At 44.2% G+C, this 11,040-nt stretch overlaps 1 protein-coding gene across 2 annotated transcripts in view; it reads right to left on the reverse strand.

Moving 5' to 3' along the window:
• Nucleotides 1–1,832: 1,832 nt before the first annotated feature.
• LOC139390744 (ras GTPase-activating protein-binding protein 1-like) overlaps nucleotides 1,833–11,040 on the reverse strand; it is a 10,618-nt gene continuing 1,410 nt past the window's right edge. Inside the window, exons 2-12 of one of the 2 annotated variants that reach the window (XM_071138084.1) lie at nucleotides 9,980–10,096; nucleotides 9,217–9,298; nucleotides 8,809–8,982; nucleotides 8,593–8,683; nucleotides 8,239–8,332; nucleotides 5,994–6,228; nucleotides 5,509–5,610; nucleotides 5,099–5,213; nucleotides 4,707–4,835; nucleotides 4,307–4,416; nucleotides 1,833–4,162 (exon numbers count right to left, since the gene is read on the reverse strand). In XM_071138084.1, coding sequence (XP_070994185.1) covers nucleotides 3,920–4,162; nucleotides 4,307–4,416; nucleotides 4,707–4,835; nucleotides 5,099–5,213; nucleotides 5,509–5,610; nucleotides 5,994–6,228; nucleotides 8,239–8,332; nucleotides 8,593–8,683; nucleotides 8,809–8,982; nucleotides 9,217–9,298; nucleotides 9,980–10,074 — 1,470 coding nt within the window. In that variant the 5' untranslated portion in view covers nucleotides 10,075–10,096 and the 3' untranslated portion in view covers nucleotides 1,833–3,919. Of the gene's footprint in view, nucleotides 4,163–4,306; nucleotides 4,417–4,706; nucleotides 4,836–5,098; nucleotides 5,214–5,508; nucleotides 5,611–5,993; nucleotides 6,229–8,238; nucleotides 8,333–8,592; nucleotides 8,684–8,808; nucleotides 8,983–9,216; nucleotides 9,299–9,424; nucleotides 9,463–9,979; nucleotides 10,097–11,040 lie in introns of those variants that run through there. The other variant, XM_071138085.1, reaches the window with a different exon arrangement.

An 11,040-nucleotide genomic window follows, 5' to 3' on the forward strand; every position in this document is an offset into this window, starting at 1 on the left:
GAAACATATTCTCAACATCCTGTGGCAAATTTTTTTTCAGAATTCCAGGAACTGAACTTTAAAACATATTTAAAACAGGGGGGGTTGTGGGTACTCATGATGAGTTCTGATTTGTTAGGGCCCCCACCCCCATCACAGTAGCCCATCCCTGGTCTAGCCCATACTCCAATGTTAAACAAATGATAGTAATCACCTTTTAAGTGTGGACTGTCTTACTATGTATACTGGGTGGACAGGTTACCTGATGCTTTGCCCCAATATTTACTATCCATGAGTCTGGGAGAGAACGTATAGGCCTAGGCGATGCTGTTGGTTCATTGGTTGCGCAGGGCGGCGTACAGAGTTAGCCTACAATTATAGTCAATGTCCTATTGATGTTCCAAAGGTGTGCCTCGGCAGACCGTATGCGGCTTGAATGCATGGGGGTCTGGAGATGCTAAACATGTTTATGTTCATTAATGTAAATTACCGTGAGACTTAGCATGACAATAAAGGCTGACAAAATTTCATGACCACCACAGCCCTGGTAATAACACTCTGTTTAAACCCTAAATTCAGGTAGTACCACCCTGTTTAAACCCTAAATTCAGGTAGTAACGCCCTGTTTAAACCCTAAATTCAGGTAGTACCACCCCCTTTAAACCCTAAATTCAGGTAGTACCACCCCGTTTCAAGCCTAAATTCAGGTAGTACCACCCCGTTTCAACCCTAAATTCAGGTAGTACCACCCCGTTTAAACCCTAAATTCAGGTAGTACCACCCCGTTTAAACCCTAACTGCAGGTAGTACCACCCTGTTTAAACCCTAAATTCAGGTAGTACCGACTAGTGAATACACCCAAGGTGTTCATTAGGCACCAAACTGAAGAAAACGGACTGTAACAGGAAGGCTGGACGTGTCCAATAACAAACTGATGTGTTTTCCATTGGAAACTGGTGTGCATTGTGTGCCCTAATGAAGACCCCTGATATCAGTAGGATTTGGGAATGTTTTGCAAGACACTCACGTTGACATTGAGGAAAAGTCTTTGAGGCTTTGATTCAAGTATCTACATATCGGTAATTCAAGGATCTCATCTTTCCCTCGATCCTGACTAGTCTCCCAGTCCCTTCCGCTGAAAAACCTCCCCACAGCATGATGCTACCACCACCATGCTTCACCGTAGGGATGGTGCCAGGTTTCCTCCAGACGTGACGCTTGGCATTCAGGCCAAAGAGTTCAATCTTGGTTTCATCAGACCAGAGAATCTTGTTTCTCATGATCTGAGTCCTTTAGGTGCCTTTTGGCAAACTCCAAGCGCACTGTCGTGCCGCTTTCTGAGTGGCTTCCGTCTGGCCATTCTTGCATAAAGGCCTGATTGTTGGAGTACTGCAGAGATGAGAGAACCTTCCAGAATGACAACCATCTCCACAGAGGAACTCTGTCAAAGTGACCATCGGGTTCTGACCAAGGCCCTTCTCCCCAGATTACTCAATTAGGCCAGGCGGCCAGCTCTAGGAACAGTCTTGGTGGTTCCAAACTTCTTCAATTTAAAAATGGAGGCCACTGTGTTCTTGGGGACCTTCAATGCTGAAAAAAAAAATTGTACCCTTCCTCGGATCTGTGCCTCGACACAATCTTGTCTCAGAGGTCGACAGGCAATTCTTTCGACCTCATGGCTTGGTTTTTGCTCTGACATGCACTGTCAGATGTGCCTTTCCAAATCATGTCCAATCAATTTAATTTACCACAGGTGGACTACAAGTTGTAGAAACATCTCAAGGATGATCAATGGAAACAGGATGCACCTGAGTCTCATAGCAAAGGGTCTGAATACTTATGTAAATAAGGTATTTCTGTTTTTCATTTTTAATACATTTGCAAACATTTCTTAAAAAACAGTTTGTGTGTAGATTGATGAGGGGAAAGATAGTTTCATCCATTTTAGAATAAGGCTGTAACATAATAAAATGTGGACAAGGGAAGGGGTCTGAATACTTTGCGAATGCTCTGTAAGGCCTCTACTAGAGTGCCACTGCTTCCGGTCTTCTGCCTTTTGGGGGATGTTCTCTCCTTTTCTGCGGCTCTCCGACAGGTTTTCTTTTCTAATAATTTTCAAAAAAATATGAAATTTACTAAAAATATGAAATTTAAACACGAGCTGAAATAACATATCCCAGAAATGTTCCATAAGCACAAAAAGCGTGTTATTTTTTTTCTAAACGGTTGTGGAAAATTTGTTTATGTTCCTGTTTGTGAGCGTTTCTCTTTTGCCAAGATAATCTATCCACCTGACAGGTGTAGCATATCAAGAAGCTGATTAAACAGCTTGATCATTACACAGGTTCACCTTGTGCTGGGGACACAAAGGCCACTAAAATGTGTAGTTTTATCACAAAACACGATACCACAGAGCATGCAATTGGCATGCTGACTGCAGGAATGGTCACCAGAACCATTGCCAGATAATTAAATGTCAGTCTCTACCATAAGCCACCTCCGTTTTAGAGAATTTGGTAGAACATCCAACCGTCCTCAAAACCACAGACTACATGTAACCACACCAGCTCATGACCTCCACATCCGGCTTCTTCCCCTGCGGGATCATCTGAGACCAGCCACCCGGACAGCTGATGAAACTGGGTTTGCACAACCAAATAGTTCTTTCAAACTGTCAGAAAACGTCTCAGGGAAGCTCATCGTCCTCACCAGGCTCTTGAACTGTTCAATGGCCACAGTGGAGAATTGTGCTCTTCGCAGATTAAGTCTGGTTTCAACTGTACTGGGCAGATTGTGTATGGCATCATGTGGGAGAGCAGTTTACTGATGTCAACATTGAGAGTTCTCCATGGTGGGGTTATGGTATGGGTAGGCATAAACTATGGACAACACACTTGCATTTTAAAAACAGATACCCATTGTCATCTGCCACCATCACCTCATATTACAATATAACTCACCCATGTCGCAAGGACCTGTACACAATTCCTAAAAGCTGAAAATGTCCCAGTGCTTTTTTGGCCTGCACACTCAGATTAGTCACCCGTTGAGCATGTTTTGGATTCCCTGTATAGACTTGTACAACCGCATGTCCTGACATTATCCATCAACTGAACAGCCATTGGAGAGGAGTGGCGTCTTCAGTCATGTCAAATCCATAGATTAGGTACAAATGAATTTATTTCAATTGATTGATTTCCTTACATGTAACTGAATATTTATTTGAAATCGTGGCATTTATATTCTTGCAGTGTATATAGGGGCAGTTTCCCAGACACAGATTAAGGCTATACCTGCACTTAAGTTAAAAACTCAAATGGACAATCTACCAAAAACCTCCTTAATCTGTGTCCAGGAAACAAGTCCATACAAAGCAGCACAATGTAAACAATACAAAAGTCAGGTTTAAAACAGTAAATAATGTTTATTCAGTTCTCTCATCAGCTGATTGGTATTGTCATGATGAAGTGCATCAGTGAAAAGGCAGACAGGACTTGTTACATGCTCGATAATAACCATTCACAACCATGATTCAATTTGGCAATTTAAAATAAAACCATACTTGCATTTGACCTGAAAAGACAGTGGTAGCGATACACAGGACTGCCCAGGCAGTACTTACACGTTCCTTTAAGAAACAGGGAGAGAACGCTAAAACCAAACTGGGCTGTTCCAATTCAACTAGTTAGTTTAGACTCTTTACTTTCTTTCCACAAATTCAAGTTCGGGACGTAAAAGACGAGGAGAAATGCCCAGATCATGTCAACGTCGGGAGAAAGGAGAGATGGATCACATTCCAGAATCCCAGGGTAGAAAACAAAAAGAGAACGGGAGGGAGGGAGGGATGGATGGAGAAGCCATCTTTGTACAATACTCGAGTCGGGGCGACTGACATCAGCAGTTGTAGCTGGCATGGTACATTAGACCAACAGTGTGACGTTCACTGACGAGGTCCCATGTAGCGACCTCCTTCACTGGGTCCAGTACCTCGTCCAGAGCCAAAGCTGGGTTTCTGTGTCATGCCACCCCTGGTGGGGGGGCCTCTGGGCCCTCCTATCCTCTCTCGGGGCCCTCCGGGGCCACCTGGACCTCTGGGGCGGATGTCTCGCCGGTCCCCTTCCCGGGCAGAGCGCGTCTTTTTTTCCTCCACGTTCAGTCGGATGTCTCCTCTGAACTTAATGGGCTACAGAGGAAAGGACTGTCAGTACATTCATATGATCAAAAACAACTAAAGATCAGAGTGAATCCAAGGCTTAACAAAGTGGAGTTAAATTCATCAAATCAGCATGGGACTTGGTAATGAAAACATATTGAAAATAATTCTTACCCGGTTGCTTAGGATTTTCTGTACAGGTTCAAAATCGTCAAACACCACGAAGCCAAAGTTGGGAAGCTTCCCTCCGCTGTTGATCCGTAGCTCAAGCACAGAACCATACTCTGTAGGAGGAACCAGGTCATAGAAAAATTACAAATCAACCATTTCAATTCATTACTTCACTAGCTGCAAAACATGTATCATATTCTGTGGCAGGGACACAGATCATTTAACATTACAGAACAATGATTTTAATCAATTATTTCAAACCCTTTTTACAGGTCATTGGGGGTGATTAATGAAGACCGGCCATCTAAATCTGGCACTTCGACACCCCAGCAGTCAGTTGAAGCCATACAAATCCATTCATTAACACTTTTTTACAGACCGTTTAAATAAAAATGTGACATACGTTGGAAAAAGTCCTTGAGCTCTGCCTTGTCCACATCATGGGGGACGTTTCCTACGAAGAGCTGGTGAGCGTCTGGATACCTCACCACACGGCGAACCTCTGACGACTCTCCCTGCTCTCCTTCCCGCACTGCAGACAAGAGGCATGAGCGATCACTGTAGTAACAGACATGCAACTCTATCCACATGTCTGATGCTTCCTCAAACAAACCAGACCAACACAGATCGGATTACATTCAATGTAGACAGCACACTGTAGCAAAACATTTTCAAAACAGATTTATTTTTAAATCCGTTCTTATTGGATGACGTCAGGTAGTACCGCCCAGTTTCACTTAATTTCAAAATGTTTTCTACATCCTAAACATGACCCAGCTGTCTGGTGGACGGTACCTCCTGGTCGGGGTCCTCTGACTGGTGGGGGGCCGGGCCTTGGTTCCCGTGGTCTCGGGTCTCCTCTCGGTTGTGTTCTCTGTGCTACGGCTTCGGTTTTCACCTCCACCCTGGGCTATAAAGCACCAAGACAAAACGACAAACCAGACTAGAAGACCAAGACAAGACTTCAAGCTACATAACCAGTTGATTGAATGTGTTCATTGCCCTTTTAAGAGGAACCTTCATTAAGAAGTCAACAAATGTGTTTCTTATACCTAATAGTTGTTCTTCAACTGGAAGGATACATCCTAGATACGTAATAGGAGATTTTAGCCCTCTTAGTAATCAATGTAGTACATGTGGTTGTTTCTTCTCCTGGTATTTAATAGATGATTTTTACATTGATAAAAGTAACAAAGTTAACGTACCGTTGCCGAGGGGACTTTGACGACGTGGGGGGGGATGCCAGAGACGGGGACAGCGCCGCTAGGGGGAAGGTTCTTACTGGTGACAGATGCCCAGGAGAAAGGCTGGAGGAGAGACCAAACAGACGCTATTATATTAAGCTGAACAAGGTCTGGTAGCTAGCTGTACAGGGAAACCACTAGAAGCAAGGTAAAACTAATGAACATCATCAAGAGGCAAAAGGAAAAGGAATTCCTCAGCAATTGCTAATTTTGTAAACAAACAACTATCAAAGCTGATTGTCATGCAACCAAAATGGTACTTAAACCAAAACAGAATAGGTGTAGACAGGTCACACATGGGATTGCCTAGTGACCTCAGCATTGACAGAGGATAACCAGCTAAAAACACAGCATCCAGAGACGATTAGACAGCCAGGTCACACATGGAAACCTGACCACCACGTTGACATGACCATACCGTAGCCAAAATGAGGGTTGAGCCCTACCCGGTTATCTTCAGCAGCGGGTGCAGGGGCAGGGTCAGCAGTGGCAGAGGGCAGGGGTGAGGAGACAGGACACTTCTCTGCCTGCTCCTCTGTAGTGTGGTGTTGTTGCTGCTGGGTCTCTGGCTCCAGGACCGGTTTTCCATCCACCACGTCTGGATCTGGCTCCGCCTCAGGTTCAGGTTCAGGCTCTGGGGTTACAGCCACCTCCTCCTCCACTAGCCCCTCTGGCTCGGTGCTGAAATAGCCCAGACACAGATCTAATAATAACCTGGAGCATATTCTGGCCATAGACTTCTCATAAAGAAAATAACATTCTAATTTGAGATTAGGAACAAGGAGAATATGCATTGCAGCATGCTACCTTCCATGTTACTAACAAAAACTCTGGTGAAAAACAGTTAAGAGGTGCCGACTAACGGAGACTAAACTGTAGGCTAGAAAAGTCATGTTGCACTTATTTGGTAAACCAACATTTCAGTATTAGTGCCTTCTTCAGCGTTATGATGCATATTACCACATTAAGCCAAAATGGTGGTTCTCTATCTACACACGTGGACACCTGCTCAAACATCTTATTCCAAAATCATGTGCATTAATATGGAGTTGGTCTCCCTTTGCTGCTATTATTAACAGCCTCCTCTCTTCAGGGAAGGCTTTCGACTAGATGTTGGAACATTCCTGCGGGGACTTGCTTCCATTTAGCCACAAGATCATTAGTGAGGTCGGACACAGAGGTTGGGTGATTAAGCCTGGCTCGCAGCAGGCGTTCCAATTCATCCAAGATGTTCGATGGAGTTGAGGTCAGGGCTCTGTGCAGACCAGTCAAGTTCTTACACACCGATCTTGACTAAACAGAGGAAATGGCCTTCCCAAAACTGTTGCCACAAATTGGAAGCATAGAATTGTTTAGACTGTCATACGGGTAAGATTTCCCTTCACTGGAACTAAGGGGCCTCTCCAAAACTATAAAAAACATCCTCTGACCATTCCTCCACCAAACTTTAGTTGGTACCATGCAGTCAGGCAGGTAGCATTCTCCTGGTATCCGCCAAAACCAGATTTGTCCATTGGACTGCAGACGCTTAGCATTTCCCATCGTGATCTTGGGCTTGTGTGCGGCCGCTCGGCCATGGAAACCCATTTCATTAAGCTTCCGACAAACAGTTATTGTGCTGACGTGGCTTCCAGAGGCAGTTTGGAACTCGGTAGTGAGTATTGCAACCGAGGATAGATGTCGGTCGCATTCTGAGAGCTTGTGTGGACTACCAATTAGCAACTGAGTCGTTGTTGCTCCTAGACCTTTCCACGTCACAATAACAGCACTTACAGCTAACCGGGGCAGAAATTTTACAAACTGAATTGTTGGGAATGTAGCATCCTATGACAGTGCCACATTGAAACTCACTGAGCTCCTCAGTAAGGCCATTCTACTGCCAATGTTTGTGTATGGAGATTGCATGGCTGTGTGCTCGATTTTATACACGGGTCAACAACTGGTGTGGCTGAAATGGCCGAATCCACTAATTTGAAGGTGTCCACATACTGAGAGCTAGCTCAAGTATTCACTCACACAGAACTAATATAGTTGAAACATGTAAAGTCTTGGTCCCATGTTTCATGAGCTGAAATAAGATCTGAGAAATGTCTCATAAATACAAAAAATCGTATTTCTCAAATTGTGCACAAATAGTCCAATAACAATTTAAAAAATGTTAAAATGGCTAGGCTAAATTAAATGAGAAAGGGCTAGATTGAGATTATATTTGAAAACAGCCGTTTCATTTATTTAAAATGTTCATGCAAATGGTCCATAGGACAGGTAATTAGCAACAATACACAAATATTAGTGGGAATTGTGTTTTATTACCGTGTAGGAGACCTGTTCTAAGCATATAAATTGATATCATTTTTCTTAATAGCAGGGAGGAAGACATGACAGGCTATGTTTTTGCTTTCCAATAACCCCTGTCAGTGTTGGTATGAGAACGCTGTTCTACGTGATTACAAAAGGGTCATTTCTATTCTGTTAGGATTAATTACAATAATCCAAATGTGGCTGAGCACCGTTGGTAGAGGTCCTAATGCGTTACACCCCCATATCCGACACTCTCACTAACATACCGTCACTATTATGAAGGACATGTTTGCCACCACTCATGCGCCAGTAATACAGACTTAACATTGAGGATTGCTGATCTAGTCAAAACTAAGATGATATTAAGAGAAGATGGATGAGTTCCCTTACCATGGTGTCTGTTCGTAGAAGCCCGCAGCCTCTTCCTGGGTCACCTCTGGTGATGGTACCCTCTCCTCCATCTCCTCCACATCCTCGTCAGACTCTGAAACGTCAAAATGAGTCCCATTTACAGACGTTTTGGGGCAGAATCAAATACCCATTCCATTTGTCATTTAGCAGAGGCGTATTATTCACTAGTGTTGACCCATATGCAAGGTAATGTATGAGTAAAAAAAAAAAGCACTGCGATGGAGTTCAATAAGAGCAACACTTCTAACCATGATGCATTAGTCATGAGAAGTAAATGACATATGAAACAACCAGCCAACTGTAAAGCAGCTTCCTAATCTTTAACAAGCTCACCTTCAGGGGGTTCTGAGTCAGAATCCCCAAACACTTCGTCTTGGTAACGGAATACATCGTTGTGAACGTAGAACTTGTTTGCTACAGTGCCCTGAAACACCAACGTCACTGAATTTTAAAACAAAATTAACCCCGATAGCTGAACTGGACCACACTAACACAATAATGAAAATGTTTCAAGGACAAATGTTCATCTATACAGTTGAAGGACCCTACCTCAGGGGCCAGCACGAATGTCTGCATGAATTTGCGCATGGGCTGCATGTCGTTGGACAGCTCCCCCATCACTTGCACCACCACGCCCTCGTTCAAGGTCGCATGGGCATCCACGTGTCTGATCTTGGTGTGGCAGTCACGAAAGTTCAGCGCCAACACCTTTTTATGGATCTCCTTTTCACATAAATAAAAGACCTTGATGAGAATCTCAAACTTAAGGGTTAGCCTTGTATCAGAATGCCTAACTGACAATACATTAGCCATCTTTAATAACAATGATAGAGCAACGTCATAAAATCATGAGTGGATGTGTCACATTGGATATTTGACAAATTAAACCTATATTACTGCGTCACTAAGGTTTCATTAAGTATACATAATTTAGGGAAATTGTTTTGCAGCACGCACCGACTGTCCGTAGACCGCTTCAACTGGTTTGCCATTGTTGTCCAGACCTCCGTGTACATAGGAAGAGTTCTTCCCATAAAACCTAAAACAAGTTGAAAAATCTGTTATTTCTTGTATTAGAGGCATAGATAACCCACTACTATATGAAAGCAGATCATGGAATAGATACTGGTGTAGGACGAATTCTCTAGTACTGTATTGGCTTTACCTGTGCAGGTAGTCAGGTGCCTGGTTGAGTAGTGTGTAGTACTGTATTGGCTTTACCTGTGCAGGTAGTCAGGTGTCTGGTTGAGTAGTACGTAGTACTGTATTGGCTTTACCTGTGCAGGTAGTCAGGTGGCTGGTTGAGTAGTGTGTAGTACTGTATTGGCTTTACCTGTGCAGGTAGTCAGGTGGCTGGTTGAGTAGTGTGTAGTACTGTATTGGCTTTACCTGTACAGGTAGTCAGGTGCCTGGTTAAGTAGTGTGTAGTACTGTATTGGCTTTACCTGTGCAGGTAGTCAGGTGTCTGGTTGAGTAGTGTGTAGTACTGTATTGGCTTTACCTGTGCAGGTAGTCAGGTGTCTGGTTGAGTAGTGTGTAGTACTGTATTGGCTTTACCTGTGCAGGTAGTCAGGTGCCTGGTTAAGTAGTGTGTAGTAATGTATTGGCTTTACCTGTACAGGTAGTCAGGTGCCTGGTTGAGTAGTGTGTAGTACTGTATTTACCTGTGCAGGTAGTCAGGTGCCTGGTTGAGTAGTGTGTAGTACTGTATTGGCTTTACCTGTGCAGGTAGTCAGGTGCCTGGTTGAGTAGTGTGTAGTACTGTCGGACAAACTCCCGCCCGACGAGCTGGGCACTTGGCTTCTCCATCACCATTTCCTTGGTCAGCTGGAGAGAACTGAAAAGGGGACAAGGTGTAGTTGTCATCATGGTGTTGATAATTGACTGGGAGGTGAATAGCAGTCTGATCTCAAATTAAATTGGGTAGGTTGCATACAAATGATCTGTACCCGTTCTGGTCACCATCCGTTTCTGTTCAGTCTGAAATCCCACTAGCCATATAGTCAAGCAACACTAGATGACCAAATGTATGTGGACACCTCATCGAACTTCCCCCCTTTGCTGCTATAACAGCCTCTACTCTTATGGGAAGGCTTTCCCCTTGATGCTGGAACATTGCAGCGGGGACTTGCTTCCATTCAGCCACAAGAGCATTAAGGCCTGGCTCGCAGTCAGCATTCCAAATCATCCCAAAGGAGTTAGATGGGGTTGAGGTCAGGGATCTGTGCAGTCAAGTTCTTCCACACTGATCAACATTTCTGTATGGACCTCGCTTTGTGCACAGGGGCATTGTCATGCTGAAACCGGAAAGGGCCTTCCCCAAACTAATGCCACAAAGATGGACGCACAAAATCGTATAGAATTGTATGCTGTAGCATTAAGATCTCCCTTCACTGGAACTAAGGGGCCTAGCCCGAACCATTATTCCTCCACCAATCGTTATAGTTGGCACTATGCATTGGGGCAGGTAGTGTTCCCAAGGCATCTGCCAAACCCAGATTTGTCCGTCAGGCTGCCAGATGGCGAAGCGTGATTCATCACTCCAGAGAACGCATTACTGCTCCAGAGTCCAACGGCGGCAAGCTTTACACCACTCCAGCCGACGCTTGGCATTGCACACAGTGATTTTAGGCTTGTGTGCAGCTGCTCGGCCATGGAAACCCATTTCATGAAGCTCCTGACGAACAGTTATTGTGCTGACATTGCTTCCAGAGGCAGTTTGGAACTCGGTAGTGAGTGTTGCAACAGAAGATATACGATTGAATGCGCTATGCGCTTCAG

The sequence above is a fragment of the Oncorhynchus clarkii genome, chromosome 31 (assembly GCF_045791955.1).
Source record: "Oncorhynchus clarkii lewisi isolate Uvic-CL-2024 chromosome 31, UVic_Ocla_1.0, whole genome shotgun sequence".
NCBI lineage: Eukaryota > Metazoa > Chordata > Actinopteri > Salmoniformes > Salmonidae > Oncorhynchus > Oncorhynchus clarkii.